Genomic DNA, 20,211 nt, shown 5'->3' on the forward strand with positions numbered 1-20,211 from the left:
TAGTAGTAATATAAAACTAAAATTAATTGAGATCCAATTTCATGGTACTATAAAAAAATAGTATAAAAACAATCAATAAGGTAATTTGTTGATAAATACTACTTACCATGTTCCATTATAATTACGCTGAAAGAGAAAAAATAAATATCTTTAAATAATTATTATTTTAGTTTTTTAAAATAGTATTAATTATTTTTTTATCTATATCCCTTAAGACATTAGTTAAGAAAAAAAATATTTTTATTGAGATACATAAAATTATATTATTTTTTTACACAGAAAAATTGTAGTTATTATATCATTAGTAACCTATACTAATTTCTGGAAATATTAATTCAATCAAATGAAAGGTTTAGCATTAAGTAATTATTATATTTTCTTTAAAAACGAAGTGTCTCTTTTGTTTTATTAATTTGGACATTTACTGGTAAAAAGAAATCAACAATTATCTGCATGTGAAGTGTGAGTTGCCAAATAAAAGACGTGACCTTGAGAGTGACTTGCCAAATAACTGCATTAAAGTTGGAACACTTATTGAGTGATGATTGACGTTAATGGAACTAGTATAGAAGATGCCAAGGCCCAAGATGCAAGGACTTTGGAGCTGGAGAGTGTAATGAACAAATATATAATCATAATTAGTCTTGGATTAATGGTTGGGTTAGGGAAAGTGATTATGTCAATAATCATTTATACACTTCAAAGCTAATATCCTGCGAAAAAAGAAGCAGAATATTATAAGAACAGATATATAATTATTTAAAATTTTGTGCCTTATATCAATAAAAGTTTTTATATTTTATTTTGTTTTAATTATTTATTTTTACTTACAATAATAATGTTAAAAATTTCTATTTCTTATCATTAAAAATTAATTAAATAAAGTGAATTTTTTTAAGAATCAAATTCAAGGATGAGAGGATTTACAATAATTTACGTTATTCAAATAATTGAGCTAGACTATTTTAATAATAGAGTAAAAAAAGTTTTAAAAAATTATATTTAGAGTTTAATATGTTTCTTTGTCCCTAATTTTTTTTAATTTTAGTTTTAGTTTCTAAATAATAAAAAAAGACAATTATAGTTTTTATATGACATAATAGTCATATTGATAACCATATGAATTTTCACATTATCAACTAGTAGAATATGACATCCACATATAATCCCTTCAATAAAATATATTTGTAGTCTCTCATATTTTTAAGTAATTCATTTAGTCCTTCAATATTTTTTACACCAATCTTAATCCTTAATCTTTTCACAAAATTTACTTCTAAATCCTTATCAATTTTTTAAGCAATCTTAATCCTTTAACTATGTTAGTCATAGGTTTGGTCCCTCCCATCAAACATATCTATTAAGAGATAAGGTGGTACCGTGGCACTCATGTGACTTCTATGTGAGTTATTAGTTTGATGTAGTCATGTAATAAAATATTGTTAGTTTAAGATGTCTTTTAGAAGTTCTAATCTGCTATAATTTTTTTTGACAGTGCTAAAGTGTCATAAAAGGATTTGAAATTTGAAAAAAAAAAACAATATTGTTAAAAGTAAAAACCATATATATATATATATAACAATTAATAACAACTACTATTAAACTGTTAGATCCTCATGTTCATATCAAGTAGATCCAGGGAGTAAAAAAAATGAAAAGATGCTGGAATTGGCTAAGTGGACAAGACAAAACAATAACCAGAACCAGTATGCCGTTTCGCTAGGTGTTTGCTTTGTGCGAACCTTTTAGTAATTTCAGGTTCTGTAACTAATGGGCCCGAATTTAAAATCTGTTTCTATTTTTGAATCCAAGACCCATGCAAATGGAATAGTCAGCAATGTGGGCTTTGTTTTTCTATTTGAGATTTATTTTAATTTCATGATAGTTTTCTCAGCTTTTTCCTTTATCTTTTTGATAAATTTGGCTCGTCGACTGCTACTATTTTTTTCATAATATTTTGAAACCTAATACCCCTTGAATTCATTTTGAGTGTTAATTACATTAAAAAAATCCTTTACAATGAGTCAATAATTTTCTCACAAATCAATAATATATTAATTTTATTGTTTTAGCTTTATCCTTGTATTTCAGTAAAGTGGATAACAGATGCCGTGTAAGTAGGACACTTCGTTAAAAAAATTAAATAAGAATAATCTGTAAAATTAATAATTAAAATTTAGTTTCATTTTTCTTAATTTGTGAACTTGGATAGAAGTAAAAATTGTCATTTGGATCATCAGTGTTTTCTTATGGAGAAAAAATGTATTTATTAACAATGTAAAATAGTTTTATCTTGTTATCCAAACACTAATCATAAGTTTATTAATTCTGATAATAATTATCCTAAATGTCACACTAAAATTAATTTTTAATTAGTTAACCACATACAATTGTTAATATTAACAATACATATACATATTGATATATAATGGTTGCAGTGAAGTTAAAACCTATAACATCATGCTTAATTGCTTATTAACCCACTTCTACCACTAGGCCAATTCAAGTGATTTTAAGTGTGTTATCATGAAGGCGAATTATTAATATTATTATTTTTAGAAAGTGTTTATCTAGTCTAGGACACGTTTTGCAGTATCTGCACAATTTCCTTTTTACATCTTCATTATTTACCATTTAAAGATCCATCCCAATAACAATAACTACTTAATATATACAAAATGTGAGACAAGAGTAAATGTTTGGGACATTTTTAATTAGGAATAAAAATAGTGTCACACTGCTCAGGAATATATATGTACCTGGAAAAAAAAAGAGGCATAAAAAAGAAAGACAATAAAAGTGATAAATAGCATGATATAAGCAAAAGTAGGACTGTAAAGTGTAAAATCGGTTAATTTAATTTACAAACAAGCTTTGGCATCAGCATTACCATACTTCCCCCTCGATTTTGCTTTTTACATACTATTTTTCTCTGGGTTCTTCATAGTTCATCAAATATCCAATTCAAGTGGGACCAAAACAATAGCATAAGCCCGTGCAACTCTGGCTTTTCCCTTTAGCACACCCATAGCATAGGACCCACTGCCCAATACAAATGCACCTTTCTGCCCCGGCAACGCGTGCTTCCATTCCATGCCCATCTCTCTCAATTTCCCGAACTTTTTTTTCTAACCTTTGTACTGTATAATTCACATTCTAAAAAGAGAGAGGCCCAACCTAACAAGCATGTGCTCACCTCGATAAGAGCGAACATACATACATGTATCTCATCTGTATTTTTCATTACCATTGTACCCATATATTCCCATGGGATGCATGCAAGTTGTTTTATAAACATCAACTTACCACACCACACACATGGCCAATTAATGTCTACAATCATTGCGCTGGGTCTTTGTGCCGAGTCATGCTAAAATCCTGTCAAACACCATATTGCACCACCTATCTTACATATAGTGAGTGCAGGTACAAAACATTTCATAATTGTTGATTCTCTCTTGCTTACCAATGTAATGGAAATATATAGAATGAATTATTGTTATTGATACGATAAACCTATCATTTGTTGCTTGTCTTTTCTTTTTCTTTTTCTTTTTTTAAATAGGCACCAATTAATCGGTCAGGATAAACTTGTCAGCGGCAAAGGAGATGCCATGCCACCCAAGTTCTTTCGTATAAGCAGCACCCTTCAATTGTAATTTGTTTACTGCTACTAAAATTGAGATCTGAGACACAGAAACTAAGGTTCATGTGATTCACCTCAGCAGACTAAACTGTTCTATTGATGATTTGTCTCGTGTAAACCAATGCATTGTGATCCTAAACAATTATCAAAACTAATAGTACTATATAATGAATTATTTCTTCTTTTCCTGACAGTTAATTGGGCTTTGTTTGGCATGCCTCAAACCTCATGCAAATAGCACTTTGGTTTCCGTGAGTGTCTTTGAGAGAGAATCTTAAATTCTACAACGGTTCAGTTGTATTATTATATTTAATACTATTTAATCTCCAACAGTATATATAGTAGTATATACTGACGATTCTGATGTGGGAGTGTGAGAACAGAGTAGCAGAGTGTTTGTCAAACAAACAAGGTTGTCTCTGAAGTTGTGGCGAAAGGAGGATCTTCTTGCCTTTGCTTGAGAGATTTCTTTTTTGTTGTCTTCTTGTACAGGACGGAAAGCATTATGGTATCTTTCGGTTCATTTTCACAGGTCAGAAGCTAGATTCTATTTCTTACAGCTTTTTGTGTTGGAGTTCAGTGAATTTAATTTGTGTCTGTTAATTAGGGGAAGGCTCTCATAAAATCAATTAACCCAATGCTCATGATAGAAGTTCTGTTGCATTATTTTAAAATTTCACCTGCTTGCAAAGCCTTTGCTTTATAAAGTCATTGAGTTTTTGACATTTGCATAACTTCAATGAGCATGCGAATGTTAATTTTGTTTAGACTTTAGAATTGGATATCATGTCATTGATGTGATACTTTATAAGTCAGGTTGTAACGTTAGATTGGAGCCTGGGTATATGACAAGCTCCCCGTGAAAAGTCGCTTAAAAGATTAAGTTTGGTGTCTAATATACGAGGGATATGGTTTGGCATCATGCGAGGCATAAGCCGTCAACCTTAATTCATAATATAAAAAAATCAGTTGTTATTTGCTAAACAAAAGAATTGCGGGAATTACTTCATTTTTTAAAACTTCTAGAGTAATAGAAGCTAATTGTCTAGAAAAGATTTAATAAAGAAAAAAAAATACAAGTATGAAAAGAGACAGAAATTTAATGTTGGTAGCAGGTACCAAGATAAATGAGAAAGGAAGTGAGTGCTTGGGCTAAAATGTCAAGTGAATAGGTTTCTGTGGGTCATGACTCTTTTTTAAGAAAAAAAAAAAACTCAGTATCCTTCTACGGGGAGTCAGGAATTAATTTGTTGAAGTATATTTATTCAAGAGATTAACTTCTTTCAATAGAATCACGGGCCAGGTGATCAAACTCTATTCGCCTACTTAAGAAACATGATAATTTGTTAACCATCCTATAACATGTTGGTAGCCCAAAACTCTAATGATATTACATTAATAATTTTTAAAATGGGCGTATGCAAAGAAGAGAAAACATTGCATTGATTATGCATTAAATAGAAATACTGCATGAAGGATAATGTGAATAATGACATCATGTCTAGAAAGTTATTATGATAGGAAAATTCGACAAAATAAAGGTATCCAAAGATTTTTTTTTTCTTCTTTTTGTTGTTGTTTTTGAGAGTTCATTTCATTTAATTGTGGTCCAAAATCTTGGAAGGAGATAAGCAACTGAAGCTGATGTCAAACATTTTTGAAACAGTGGTAACTAATATGCAGGTGGAGTGATACCATAAAAATGCATGTCTGAACATCCCAACAAAAGAAGTTAAGGTACAGAAGCTGAACTGATCTCCGATGGAGAAGCTTATTAGGCCTTGCGACAAAGAATACATGAGGATGACCATGCTAAAACACCAAGACACTTTCAAAGAGCAGGTACTAAATCTCTTTCTGTCCTTTTGAGCCAAATTTCTTCCGTCAGTGTCAATAGAGTCTTGAGTGCCCTGAGAATGGTTACAGGTGTACGAACTTCATCGTTTGTATCGGATTCAGAAGATATTGATGAAAAATATGGAAGCCAGAAGTGGTATTGAAGTAAACCAACGAGGATGGAACTTAAAAAATGTGATTAGTTTAACTCAAAATGGTAGTCATAATGGTGCACAGAAAAATCCTATATTGAACTTTGATCTTGAAAGTCCTGCTAAGGAGGACAATGCAGAATCTGACAGCGATGGAGTTCTAGAGATTACAAATGAGACTGAGATTGAGCTGACACTAGGCCCTTCAAGTTACAAACGTAAAATAGTGGAGACACCACTGACTTCAGATTCGGCACATAGCTTGTCTTCTTCTTCTACTGGATCTTGCCTTATAAACAAGACAAGATTGAAGACCCATCATAGCAGTTATTCAACTGTAGAAGAATTAAGTGGAGGCTTAATTGGCCTTGTCCAGGTGCCACATTCAACCGCAGGGTGCCAAAGTGGAATTAGAAACAGTTATGATTTTGAAGAACAATCAAGAGACGAGAGATTGAACCAGCCACCTTGGTTTTTTCAAGTATTGAATCTGAACACGACCTAAAAATATTACAACGTCATTGTGATGTATATTTAATTACTGATTAAGACTAACTTTGTGAGTTGTGAATGATGTTTCTGTGAAATTTTCTTCGTAGCTATCAAGTGTGACAAGGTATGATGATGTCTTGTATAGAAGTTACTTGTTTTCATGGTTAAACAAACCAATTATAATTCCGGAATCACATATGACTGATATTTCTTTGGTCTTGTGACTATTCAGATTTACATCATAATCTTTACCTCCGAAACCATGAAACATGGAGCGATGTCTGTGAGGTTATTAGGTTCTTTGTTAGCCCCGTGCCTGAAAGAAAGCGATATATGCTATCCTCCTTTATTAATCAAATTATTTAATTAGGTTCCCACCTTGAAACTCTGCCTTTCAAGAAAGCAACTCTGGATAGTATTCTGTCCATAATGACAAAATTCATGTAAGTATCTAACCTTGTCACTTATAATCCTAACTAACAGTGGGGTGTTTCTCACAGTGCATATCTCCAAAGCAATTGAACTCAGACAGCTAGCTGATTTATGTATATGTTTGAATTAAAGTTTGGATGAAGTTCGATCATTTTGCAAATTTATTTTGTAAAAACAACTGTCTTTTTACTTCCATTTCAAACTGAGTTTTAAGGCAAAATAACAAAACCCAGTTTAAAATCAGGCTCAACGAAAAACCAAAACAAGAAACAGCATGATTTTTCAGTCTTACTTTTTGAACATACTTTTAGGCCTTCAAAATGAAAACCAAACATGCAATCCTGTTTTCAAGGAGACAAACACGTAGTGACTGAGGATGCTTCTGTCAATGTGAAACGAAAAAAAAAATTTCAAGGTTTTTTCAGCTCATGCTCCAATTGTACGGGTTTCATATGCAGATTGGTGAAAAAACTGTTAGTTGTGGGTGAGGGGTCATTCCAAATAGGAGACATGTGATAATAGAATTGTTGCTTACGGAAACACATTAGGTAGGTATGCAAATTTTCTTCTCATTAATCTAATTTTGTTTTCCGCAATGATTCATGAACTAACAAACCAACAAGAAGTAGGAGATCTAGTTCCTGGCTACCATCAGATGAACAGCATATTCTCTTCCAAATATAAACATCTTTCAACACGTTCTGTTAAGGTTTGTCCCAAAACATGTTTAACTTACCGCATTTCATGCCTTTAGAATATTCGTGAATTGAAACTGAACCATGATCTCTTTCTTTTCATTATGATTAGGCTTTAGACATCAACACCGACAATGCAAGGCTGTCATTTGAACTATTATCTACTATTCCCTTTACGGAGGCTTTTTATCCCCAAGGACTTAAATAATTTACACATAGACCCCACCAAGTAGTAAATGCCGTTATCAGATTTTGTATTCTTCCAGTGATTTTATGGTCCATTTATCTTTAGGAAGGCATGATCTCACTGTGAGAAGCAACTGACCCACCTAAATTTTATGATCTCGTGTTTGAATGTGAAAGTGCTCTGGGTGATATTTACATCCTTGATTGAAGATTTTTTTGGGGGATAATGATCGTGATTCCTTGTCAATATGATGCCAAATGTAATCGATTTCCGTTCCTATTTTTCTCCTTGATCAGAGATAATAGTACATAATGAATTTTATATGGCTGTTACTATATGTTTACAAAATGAAAATCCGTTCTACCAATTTTTCTTAAAAAAACTCCTGACTTGTCCAACAAATGCCAGTATCAGTATTCTTAACTGATTTATGCAAGACTGATAGGAAAAATTATGATTCTTGCATGGACTATCAATGTTAAATTTAGTTTATTATTCTTGTAATACAGCAATATTACTGCCATTCACCAGGTAGACAGCAATCCAAATCTAGAATTATATTTAATTTTTCATCACACTTTACAATATAGTTCACACCAAAGGATCATAATCATACAATCTACATGGTATCACATAAATGAAGCAATAGACTTGGAAAGACTAATCCTGTATTTCCAAACCCCTGAATCTAAGAACCTTTAGTCTGCACACCAAGAACTACCAATGGCCTCAGGAAATGGAGTGGCGTCGATTCTTATTTGGTTTTGTGCGACCTTTGGCAAAAGGCGAGACACCATCGGCACGCACAAAAGGAGAAAGCCTCCCAAGTTTTTTGGACACTGAACTCATGAATGATCTTCGAGGCAAAGGAGGCTTATCAGCAGAAGGTGAAGCACTTACAACAGGACTATTAACTGTTGATTTAAGCGTGGAATTTTCAATCTCTTTTAGTCTCATTTTCAGTTTCACTAACTCTAGTTTCAGGTCTTCATTTTCTCTTCGTAAGGTGGAGAGCTCATTTGAAACTGGATGAAGATCAGTTGAGTATACGTTCAATTTGGAATCAACCGAAGATTCCCCACTTCCACTGCCATTCATGGCATCGCGAAGCCGTTGCTGTTCATAATAGAGAACTTGAACCACTGTTTGGACAGGTAGCCGGTCATTTTGAGCAGCATGTGCACATGCCTCTCGCGATAACTTCTGACAGTCCATCACGCTGCAAACTTTCTTTCTGTCCATGTCACTTAGAGCAGGATGAGCCTGAGAATCATCAGTAATTCAAAATAAACTCACGTTTAGAAAATTCTATATCAAAATAGTAATGCTATTAAGTCCTTGAATTTGATGATAATACTCTCATAAATCCAATTGTGTAATGTAGCAAACGAACTATGATAATGTTAGATCCAAAGCCAATTCAATTTGATGAATAGTGTGTTTGAATAACACACAGAATAATTTCTACCCTACAAAATCATGGTGATGCCATGAAAAAGTAGAACGAATTATTTGTTACTTTATTTTCACTATAAAAAAATAATTGATTATTTCTTTCCATAAGACTAATTTGAACACACTAGAAGCCTGTGAGAATATGCTGTAGGTTTGGAGAAATTATTAATGGTACTAGACTACCACATGTTTATGGTCTCAAATTAAATCTTAAGTGACATGAAACTGAAATTTTTCAATTTACAAGAACGTTAATAAAACTCAATTATTTGTCATGTGGAGATTGTCTTAGATCAAGATAGTCTCAAACCATATAATTTCTCGAATATTTAATCTTGGTTAACGAAATGTGTGTTAATTCGGTTGTTCAAATAAGAGCTATCAACAATATAAAGACTAAATATCAAATCTGCGGTATGATTAGTTTGATATAGAAAAAGGATTGTAGTCTGCACCTTAAGAAAGATGTCTATGGCTCTATACATTCCATCTTCTGTTGGCCTTGACTGTTCAGGAATTAATTCTGCCAAACTGGTGAACTTAGGAACCGGTAAATTTCGGTCGGTGGCTATTTCAGCAATGTAGTTTTCCATTAGTTTTCCAACCCGCTCCATATCACTCTGTGGAGGAGAAAAGTATTCATCATCTGCATTGAAGACTAAGTGGCTCCCCGTTTGAGATTCTAGGTAATTAGACATTATCCTCTGCACCGTATCTACGTCAAACAATGTGTCCCCAGTGAAAGAATAGGAAGGAATGAGAAGATCATCTAAAACAGCTTGTCCTAACTGCATGGCCATCCTCTTCTCCAAGTCAAGCCTGCAAGCAACTGTAGTCTCAAGATATATTGCTGCCCGAAGCAGCATAGAAAGAAAGCTTACTGACATTGCATTCTTCTCCCTTGGCAAAAGGCTCACTGTTGTCTCTAAAACAACCCTCTTTTCATGCTCTTCTCGCGGCTCAATCTTCTTCCTTGCCTTTCCGAATACATCCTGTTCCTCAAAAAAAAAAAAAAAGGAGAGCTAAGAGTTAAGGACTGATTCTATAAAATCATATTTAGTCATTTACTTTTAACATTTCCATCTTTCTAGAGAGAGATCTCACCAAACCTCGTAGAGATTTCTGTGCATAGAGCATTAGAATTGGGCCAATGGCATACTGTTTAAACCCTCTTGCCATCATTGCAATTATGACTCTTTGGAAAATGTCAATTCTAAGCACAGTCAAATCTTCAGCCCACCAGTCAACTACTGGTCTCTGGTTGGATGCCATGGAAGACACCACTCCCACAGAACCACTCTCACTTCTTGCAGATGAACAGAATTGGCTTTCCTTACATGCTATAAATGCAATGGCATCTATGCATCTACTCACCAACTTTGCTCTCTCTGCTATTGGAAGGAGATTCTCTGACATATGTAAAATAGACACAGCACCTGCAATGGTCTTGAGTGCCACTTCATTCAAGTAAGCATCGGTTCTTCCCACCAAGTTTCCAACTGAATAGTCCTCTGTCATCTCAAGATACTCAGCCACGCAGCGCAGCGTAGCGATGTTTTCAACGTTTATGTCGAAGTTTATCCCGTAGCAGAATTTTGCTGCCAGTTCAAATGCTTCTGCTCCACCAGGTACTTCAGGGAGTTCAATGAATGAAACGTCTGCGTCATTAGATTCTGAGACGAGTTTCCTAATGTATCCACACTTGGAGACTAATGGAAACTGCAATTACAGTAGGAGATGTGTAAGAGAATTCAATATTGATTGATGGCCAACGAAACAATAACAATTTTATACACTAAAATATTGCGTTCATATACTTTTATTGCATCCTAATTCAAGTTCAATTTTTAGGCAAACAGCAAAAAGGTGAGATAGAAAAAAAAAGGCTTGTAACAAGTAAATAGTTGATTAAGATGTTCACGTTAAAGAACACACTTGCCAGAGACTTTAAAAGTTCGGTATTAATTCAAGAGTTCAGTGAGCTCTACAACGCTTGAACAACAACTAACAAGAATAAGAAATTATTAGTTTGTTGCCATGCTCTTGAATTATTCTGATATTAGTCATTAAGTTTGATATATGTACCAAAGAGTCGTATTTGAATTGGTTCGCTACCTTATGTAACGAAAAGGAAGCTTCCCCAACTTGAACGTTGACATCACTTGGAATCTCCTGAGAAAAAATCCTGCAATTAAGTAGTTCAACTCATGCGTTTCAGTTATGCTATCCAACAGAAGGTAGCAACGTACACAAGAAAAACAGGTTATGTACATTTGACATAAAAGCCACCAAAGTATTAGTTTCATTCAGAGGACAAGAAGCATACCATTCACTTGTTCTCTTCATGGCACTAGAAAGAAGCTCCTTCTTCTTCAGAGACAAGTCACAGCCAGCAGGTACGGTTTTCTCTTGACCACGATCCATCATAGCTGACACAGATTTCTTTCTAGTTCACGCACGATGCTTTTTTCTATGTTACAGTTGATGGTGAAGCAGAAAAAGAAAGAACATAGAATGAATCAGTAATTGCATAGGCTCAAGGTAATCTTTTATATTTGTTGATTCCTCGTACATTTTCTACAAGCAAAGGAGTACTGAAGGCTAGATAAGAGGTATTTATTTATCCTTGGGAACTTTTATGTTTTTTTTTTTTTTCAAATAAGAACTTCAACGCTGAACTTGAAAAATGTTGTGGAATAATGAGGATAGAGTTAGAACCTGAACCTCAAATCAGTTTCCAAGCCACGTTAATTAATCCAATAAATGATCAGCCTAGTGAATTCCCAAAACAAGGTCTTTTGTTAATGAGAAAAGCAACTCTATTGGAGGGTAGAGGAAGGAATATGAGGGGTAGTATCGACATTATAAAATAGGAATATGGGTAAATTCGAAGCATGAAGATGTACTTGAATGTGGGTGGTGTGTGCTTAGGGAGTTTGTGTGGAAAGGATGAGATCGTTGCATGTTGATTGGCGTCTAACGCCGTTTGTTTCCACATGGGAAGTTGAATTTCTTTCTTTCTTATTCCCGTCCACAAACTGTGAAGGTGCCTGGCCCATTTTTTCATTTCGTAAAATTATACTTTTAGCCTCCCTATATAATATGACATTTTTTTCTACAACGAATAATTTAATTTAATTTAGATGCATTTAATTATTTTTAATATTTCCTATATTATTATTTATTGCCATTATAATGTTTTAAAATTAGTAGAAAAGTATTTTAAAGATAGAAAGTAAATTAACAATTACTGTTATATTTAAAGATAAAAGCAATAATTTTAAAAATTTATCTTTAATTGTGACCATTATTTTCATTTTAGTTTTACAAATTATTATGTATTAATTATAATAGGCAATTATAAAAATGATAATTGTTCTCACTTCTCCCCAAAATCTAATTACACTGAGGGCTGACTCAAACTCAAAAACAGCTCATTATTTTAGGTTTAGTAATGGTAGAACTGCCTCATTCATTAAAACCATTAGGGTCAGCCTCGTGGGAGTTGGATGGTATACATGAAGTTTTAAATTTAAATTCCAGTGTGATCATTGTACACTAAAGAACTGCCTCATTCGTTTATGAATTTATTTTTTATAAAAAAAATAAGGTTTATGAAGTTGCAATACATATATTAAGTGGCCTAATCTATATATATCTATTGCATGTAATGTAACTGTAAGTGCTAAAGACGTGATCACTGTGCGAGTTCCTCACGTTCTTTGTTTGACAGTAAACAGACAAGGAGTCTCTGGAAACTGACGCTCTCCCACGTAAGGATACTTCTTTTGGGGCCTATCATGACAATATAGATAGCTTTGGGCTGACCTAAGCCATTCCTGGAAAGGAAACAATAATAAAATTGATCATACTAAATTGAAAATAGATAATAAATATATAAAAAAAAATTACAAAGAACAAATTAAAAATAAGTCTTATATCATTTAAAAATATAGTATTTAGTTTTTAAAATTTTATTGTGCATCGTACAGTATACAATTTGAATTTAACCAATAATTTCACATTTAAATTTAAATATTAATAAATCAACTGGGTTTTTAATTAAATAAATCGACTGAATGTGTGTCAATGGTTTCAATTTGAATTTTGTTCGATCTGCCCAACTTTCGCTATGGCTTTATGCTTTTATATTATTAGGTGCTGGGTTATAACATCATAATGAAGTCAGCTAGTCAATCAAGATTTATGTCAAGCAAGATTGTTTATGCTTGAATCTTTGTTGCAGATTTTTCTTTGTTTGAACTAAATCTTTGTTGCAGATGATCGCTTAAGGAGAGTAGTTTGGAGTCGGATTAGGAGATCAAGCTTGGTATTCTAACTATAAACTTGTTGGTCCCAATCCAAGATTCATATTTTTCCTTACACATACATTTCCTAAAAATTAGTTTTTAAAAACTAGAAACACAAACACACTCTAAATCTTGAGTATCTGACACAGTTAGTAGTATAATTAAAGATTAAAATTATTATCTATTTAGGATTTAGGGCTTGAATTGGATATACAGATAACTAAAGCAACCATATGCATATATAGATTTGGGTACGTATGATATTTATCCAGAAAACTTATGTGGTTGCAAATGGATAATCAACATAACAATCAACTTGGAAAGATGGTAATGTTGGACTTTAGATGTGAGTTGAAATTCACATAGAATAAAACTGAAAAAGTTGAGTATTATATAAATGAGAAAAAGATCTCTAAATTTTAAAATTTTGAGTTAAAGTGTAGTGTCAAATTTCTTTAATTTTTATTTATTCTTCTCAATTTTTGTGTTAAGATGTCTTTTATAATAATTGGTGCTCTCCATAATAATACAATATTGCCTTCGTACAGATAAGAGTGATAATTTAGGTTCGTGTTTTCACATCATGTATGAAAAGGGACCCTTTTAGAATGCAGACTAATCACCAAATCTTGATTTATATCAATTCATATAAGAATGGTTTCTCTATCTGACCTCTATGTTATTTGGATTGGATCCAAACTCCGAATAATGCATGACATACATATTATCGACATCCATCAATTAGAGGTTGCCCCATAAGCCGCATTGCAATATGCTTTCGTTTTCAATCAATCCATGCCCTACTCTACTACTTCGGCAACCACCAACAAATTAAAATCAAAACATTTATGACCCGTATGCATGGCTTGAAGAGATCTTGATTATCGAATTGCTTACTCGTTATGGTAGGTAGACGTAGATCCAAAATGGTGTATGGTGTCATTTCGTTCATTCTAATCCAAACTTAACATTTCGTTCATTCTAATCCAAACTTAACATTTGTAAATCCAAAATATATTAGACTTGTTTAATTATTTGACAAGTCAAAATTTTGAGATTATATTTGAACTCAGTCAAAATTGTCATGTTTGAATATGCTAAGATAGTTAAGTCTTGGAAGAAAGTTGATTACAGATTTGAAATAAGTGTTTGAGTAAAAAGAAATTTGATTACAGATTTACAGTTATAATAATCAAGACAGATATCAAAATGGCTGAAGGTCTTTTTTTCTTTTGCTTTGTATGGTGCTGGGCTACACAACACTTTTTTGGGTTGATTGGTGTTGCTGGTGGAGGAGGGTATTTGTTATTTGGTCTGTCACCGTATTTGTTGCTGGTGCTGATTTAACGGGTCGAGTGTATGTTTTCAATTTTTTGTTGTCAATAAAGTCTTTTTACTTTTTAAGTCATTTATGTTGCTTTCTAATTTACATTCATGCAAAATAAATTTACAGATAACTCATTTTCCATTTCACATTTCTTTTTTTTTTTCTTCTAACTTCTTTTAATTTACACTCAGGTTTTAAATATAAGAAAAAAAATACATTTTTCTCAATGTCAAATATAAAAAAAATTTAATTAATTTTATCTTATTTAGTATTATTATTTTTAAAATATTATTTATTTAATTGATGTGTTAGTTTTAATGATTATTTTTTATCTTTGATATTAAGTTCTAACAAAGAATAGATTTTAAAAAATATTTGTTAATTGAAATTAATGTAATTAAATGTGATTAACTAATTTTCTTAGATAGTATATCATTTTTTTTCAAATATTTAAAATTAGAGAGAGAGTATTCTTTAAATTTATGTATTACATTTCAAGAAATTTTTGTTGGAAATAATTTTCTAAGGATATGCTTTTTATCTTTAATCGAATGGATCTTTAAGCATAAGCATTACCACAAAAGCATGCATATTTTCAAGAACAATCTGTTCTTGAGCAAATATAATTTACATCATGTTGGATTATTAAGGTGTAAGGATAGGATAAATACATGTATTTTTAGTGAGGCCAAATGTTAGTTTATCAACGGATCAAGATAATTTCTGTTATATTGATTCGTTGGATTTATTTCGGAATTTATGTGATTGGACTGAAAATCAAATATGTGATGCACTGAATAAGTTTAAAAAAAAAATAAAAATCGTCTCAATAAGTCCCACAAGGCACAAACACTCATCACAAACGGCGTGTCGTTTAAAGAAAAAAAAAAAGAGTAAATGAAATCTGAAATATCTAGCAAAGTATGAGGCTAAACGAAGGGTGTGGCACAGTCACTGGCAAGCGGCTTCACCTTATCCAACCAAACCCCCTAAACCCTGCCATCCATGGTGTCAAAGTCGATACACAAACCCAGGATTCAACCATCTTAATGTTGGTAACCCAAACAGCATTTCCCATCACAGTCACCCTCATCCGCTAATGGAACTCTCTTCCTCCTTTCTACTCTCCCCAAAACCATGCTCATCCCCGCCACCTAACTTCTCTTTCTCATCCTCCCTCTCCCCATTTCCAATTCAACTCTTGATCAGAAACGGAAACTCCAAATTCCCCCAAACCCCCCCTTTCCGAATTATCGCGGTGGCCTTGGAGCCGCAACAGGACTTCCCCAGCGGGAACAGTCCCCAGCGTCTCCTCAAGGAACTCGCCGAACGCAAGAAAGCAACTTCCCCAAAGAAGGGTCCCCCAAGGAGGTTCATTCTAAGGCCCCCAATAGACGATAACAAATTAGCAGAAAGGTTTCTCAACAGCCCACAACTTTCTCTCAAATCGTTCCCTTTATTAAGTTCGTGCTTGCCTTCGTCGCGCCTCAACAATGCGGATAAATTGTGGATTGACGAGTACTTGCTCGAAGCGAAGCAAGCTCTGGGATACTCTCTGGAACCCTCGGAGACGCTCGGGGATGATAATGATAACCCCGCGAAGCAGTTCGACACGCTGCTGTACTTGGCGTTCCAGCACCCGTCGTGCGAGAGGACGAAGGCCAGGCACGTGCGGTCCGGGCATTCGAGGTTGTCTTTTCTGGGACAGTACGTGCTCGAGTTGGCGCTGACGGAGTTTTTCTTGCAGAGGTATCCGAGGGAGTCGCCGGGCCCAATGAGGGAGAGAGTGTTTGGGTTGATAGGGAAGAGGAACTTGCCTAAGTGGATTAAAGCCGCTAGCTTGCACAATTTGGTATTTACGTTTGATGATATGGATAAGATAAGGAGGACGGAGAAGGAAGGTCCTGTCAAGTAAGTTCTGTAACATAGTTGTCATTAACTTAGCCTTTTGTTTATAATTTGAAATCATTGCTGTGCAATTGTGTCTGACTGCTAGTGATAGTAAATAATACTAAATACTCTCTGCCAATCTGGAATTATGTTATTTCTGCTAAGAACCATCCCGCAGTTAGAATTCTATTTACTTATGGTATGTCCATGTTAGGCAATGAACTAAAAATAGAAAATTACAATATGACTGGTCTATGACTCTATGAGCATTACATGTGATGTGACTGATGGAATTGTGTTGATTTATTAGGTTAATGGTTGGCGTGTGTATTTGTTGTCAGGAATTAAGGTTATGTTGTTATTTGCTTTTAAGGTGGTTAACTTGGTTTTCTGTTTCCTCTCTTGGTATTCTTTTTTGAGTGATGCTTAAACATACAATATGACGTACTCGTATGTATGTGCTTGGGATGCGGAAGAATGGAGGATTCAGATTTGGAAATTATGTTGATGTTGTATTGGCTTCAAACAGAATGATTGACTGAATCCTTGTATGCTTAGGTGCCATTTCCTTTTTTCAAGTTGGAAGTTGTTTGATGATTAATGAGATGCTTTGACAGAATAATAAGATGCTTTGACTGTTGCCATTCTCAAAACTCCATCGCCTCCAATCTTTACAAGTTACAATCAACTCTTGGTAAACAGGTGGATTTACAACAAAGAAAACTCCATTGAACAGAGCACTCAAAGAAAATATAAGAAGAGGATGAGAAAACATCTCTCGGTTTCTATTTTTTGGTTTTGAAAACATTCTTCAAAATTGAATAGATTTTAGATGAGAAATTGATTGCCGGGTAGTGTGGAATTGTTTTAGAAAATAGTTTTTAAAACAAAAAAAAGTGAGAAGGGAATCAATCAGACCCTTACCTTTCTGGATATTTTTTTTATTGCCTTAGGGTTATTAATGTATGATAGATCCATTTTAATCAATGAAATTGGTCTCGGTCCAATCTATTTCTGAAATGAATTGTTCACTGCATTTTCAAATGTGTTATTCTATGCATTTTCAGGTCAGTATTTTGGGCTTTGTTTGGGGCTATCTATCTTTGTTTTGGTATGCCAGAAGTGTATCGTGTTCTTTTTGAAGTCTTCGGAATGGATCCAGATGCCGAAGATTGCCAACCCAAATTGCGTAGACAACTTGAAGATGTGGATTTTGTATCTGCTGAGTTTGAAGGCAAGCTAAGCTGGCAAGATATCGTTGCATATAAGGCAAGCTACACATATCTTCTGCTAAAGTATTATTTATTTTTGAAAAACAAAAACAAGCGCACAAAGATCAATATATCATGCACATAGCTCAGACTTAGTCTATTTCCATTAGAAGTTCAGCTGGGTTTTGCTGTATTATTTGGGCAATTTATGATACAAAGTACTGTCCTACAATAGAATACTTTAGTTTTAAATGATGACACATAAATGATTAGTGTTCCTCATTCAGCCTCCTGCAGATGCTCTGTTTGAACACCCAAGGCTATTCAGAGCTTGTGTTCCCCCAGGAATGCATCGGTTTAGGGGCAATATATGGGATTATGATACAAGACCCCATGTTATGAAAACACTTGGATATCCATTGGAAATGGCAGACAGAATCCCAGAAATTACTGAAGCCAGGAACATAGAGCTTGGACTTGGATTGCAGGTAGCTCTTCTATCACCTCTCATTCTACTTTTTCCCTTTAGTGTATCAGAATATCAAAAACACAGATCTGGCTTGATTTGCAAGGGCAAACTATTTTATACCTTGAGTGTGTCTCTGAACAAGTGGACAAACAAGTCTTTATGCTTCTATTTATCCCTTCTCAGGCTTCACATTAGATGGCATCAAATTTGTTTAGTGATAGTGAGGATTGGTTTGTTTGTCTGAGTTGCAGAGCTATTTAGCCTACAGTGACACTTTCAAGTTTTTTATGAGGAAATTAGGAAGTTAAATTTAAAAGAAGCTGAGATACTGAGTACTCGCAACACATCTGATAGTTAATTGTTCTTGCTCTGGACCATTTTAATTTTACGTAGTTTATGAATTGCTTTACTGTATTTTGCTCATCACTGCGCAGTTCACTTGATAACAACGAAGTCCTTCCTTAAAGTTAAAACCACCCAAATACTAAGCACATTAATGTATTTGTTTATTAAGTCAACTTGGCTCTTAGATCCTACCGTGGAAGATGTAAAGTCGAGTCAGAAGTTTGAAAGTTCCTTGGCTTATGTTATAAGTTCTGATGTTGAATGTCTTATCTAATTGCAGCTTTGTTTCATGCATCCATCGAAGTACAAATTTGAGCATCCTCGATTTTGCTATGAGAGATTAGAATACGTTGGCCAAAAGATACAGGTACTATTCTGTCTGCCGTTCAAATGACAATTTGACTGAAGTTGTGGAAAGACTCTAGTTTCATTAATGGGATATATCATATTTTATTACTCAATTTCTATTTACAATAAAAAACTTTCTTCATCATTGGATAATGTATAATTTTTAATATTATTATTTATTATTTTCCTAAGGATTTGGTGATGGCTGAAAGATTATTGATGAAGCATTTAGATGCTCCGGGGTTATGGCTACAAGAGAGGCACCGTCATCTTCTTATGAACAAGTATTGTGGAAGATATTTGAGGGCCAAACATCTCCACCGGGTTATTATATTTGATGATAAGGTTCAAGACACTTATGAGCATAACCGGAGAAAGAGAAACCCAGCCACAACAGCTGTTCAACAAGCTCTTCATGGGCTTTCGTATCTTGTTTATGGGAAGCGTGATGTGAGGCGTCTGATGTTTGAGGTTTTTGACTTTGAGCAGATCCAGCCTAAAGAAGTAGTCTAAATATAGAGACAAAAGTGACAATAATAAAAGCTCTTTTGTTTTTCCTTTATTATTTACCTCTTGTTTTCCTTTTCTATCCCCTTGATTTGAGCTTTTTTCATATTATGATTTGATCTGCCTAGTTGTAGGTGAATTGCGGATTCTTCTTTAGAACTTGAGCTTGTATATAATCGTTGTATTTATTTTTTTCGGATATTGCACGCCCTAGACAAGTAGATAACCCAACGTACAAAGATGAGGATACATATGACTTGTTCTACTTGTTGGTTCTGACTATGGACGTTGGTATTGGTATGGTTATTGGTGAATTAAACTCAACATTTTCACTACACAAATGAGAATATAGTTGGGATTTTGTACTTTTGTTTATTCTCCAAGTTATGTATTTTTCTTTTTTTTGGTATACAAGAAAAGAAAAACAGAACAGGAACTAAACTTTGGGGAAAGGAACCCCAGTCCCTCCAAGTTATGTATGATGATTCAACACTTGCACTTACAACTCAAAATAGGTTGACCCCCCTCAAGTTTGCACTTATTACACCTAACATTCCTCCTTTTTTTGTCCCTACAGAAAACCCCCTAAGTTTTTAACAGATGTTCACAGAGCACCCCCTTAAACTTAATCGTTGTCAAGTTAACTAACAGAGGCTGTAATGTGATTTACGCATGAGTTTTAATAAAAATATTGTTCCCAAAATGTCCACTTCTTCTAAAAGCTCACGCTAAATGAGAATACAGAGGACCAAAAAATATTCCAACTCCAGCATGAGTTCCCTCACTACTGTGCCTTCAAACCAATTTTTTTATATCATTTTATCATCAAAAAGAGAAAATAAAGAAAACAGAATAATTTAAGAGTTTAATGATCTGATCAATCACAAATTATCATATGATTTTTAATAT

The 20,211-nt window shown here is 33.8% G+C and overlaps 3 protein-coding genes across 7 annotated transcripts; 2 read left to right on the forward strand and 1 right to left on the reverse strand.

Annotated features, from left to right (window-relative positions):
• The first annotated feature begins 3,124 nt into the window (after positions 1 to 3,124).
• On the forward strand, positions 3,125 to 6,429 carry LOC100799189 (uncharacterized). 4 transcript variants are annotated; one of them, XM_006590571.4, is made up of 6 exons: positions 3,127 to 3,426; positions 3,566 to 3,705; positions 3,841 to 3,897; positions 4,030 to 4,178; positions 5,313 to 5,488; positions 5,573 to 6,428. In XM_006590571.4, exons 5-6 carry the CDS (start codon positions 5,408 to 5,410, stop codon positions 6,137 to 6,139), a joined length of 648 nt encoding a protein of 215 aa, XP_006590634.1. In that variant the 5' UTR covers positions 3,127 to 3,426; positions 3,566 to 3,705; positions 3,841 to 3,897; positions 4,030 to 4,178; positions 5,313 to 5,407; the 3' UTR covers positions 6,140 to 6,428. The 4 variants fall into 4 exon arrangements, with proteins under 4 accessions (XP_003538792.1, XP_006590634.1, XP_040862564.1 ...); XM_003538744.5 differs by having other exon boundaries at positions 3,125 to 3,426; positions 3,841 to 4,178; positions 5,330 to 5,488; positions 5,573 to 6,429; XM_041006630.1 differs by having other exon boundaries at positions 3,841 to 4,178.
• A 1,557-nt stretch (positions 6,430 to 7,986) lies between these two features.
• LOC100800247 (BTB/POZ domain-containing protein SR1IP1) lies at positions 7,987 to 11,648 on the reverse strand. Of its 2 annotated transcripts, none has more exons than XM_006590572.4 (5): positions 11,222 to 11,648; positions 10,981 to 11,080; positions 10,000 to 10,614; positions 9,351 to 9,887; positions 7,987 to 8,703 (listed from the first exon to the last, which is right to left on the reverse strand). In XM_006590572.4, exons 1-5 carry the CDS (start codon positions 11,320 to 11,322, stop codon positions 8,170 to 8,172), a joined length of 1,887 nt encoding a protein of 628 aa, XP_006590635.1. In that variant the 5' UTR covers positions 11,323 to 11,648; the 3' UTR covers positions 7,987 to 8,169. The 2 variants fall into 2 exon arrangements, with proteins under 2 accessions (XP_006590635.1, XP_003538794.2); XM_003538746.5 differs by having other exon boundaries at positions 11,011 to 11,080; positions 11,222 to 11,642.
• A 3,778-nt stretch (positions 11,649 to 15,426) lies between these two features.
• Positions 15,427 to 19,357, forward strand: LOC100809155 (ribonuclease III domain-containing protein RNC1, chloroplastic). The gene is made up of 5 exons (XM_003539245.5): positions 15,427 to 16,443; positions 17,490 to 17,691; positions 17,921 to 18,121; positions 18,728 to 18,814; positions 18,988 to 19,357. The coding sequence occupies exons 1-5, from the start codon at positions 15,632 to 15,634 to the stop codon at positions 19,306 to 19,308; spliced, it is 1,623 nt and encodes a 540-aa protein (XP_003539293.1). The 5' UTR covers positions 15,427 to 15,631; the 3' UTR covers positions 19,309 to 19,357.
• The last annotated feature ends 854 nt before the right edge of the window (positions 19,358 to 20,211 follow it).

This window comes from Glycine max, chromosome 11, assembly GCF_000004515.6.
Source record: "Glycine max cultivar Williams 82 chromosome 11, Glycine_max_v4.0, whole genome shotgun sequence".
Lineage (NCBI taxonomy): Eukaryota > Viridiplantae > Streptophyta > Magnoliopsida > Fabales > Fabaceae > Glycine > Glycine max.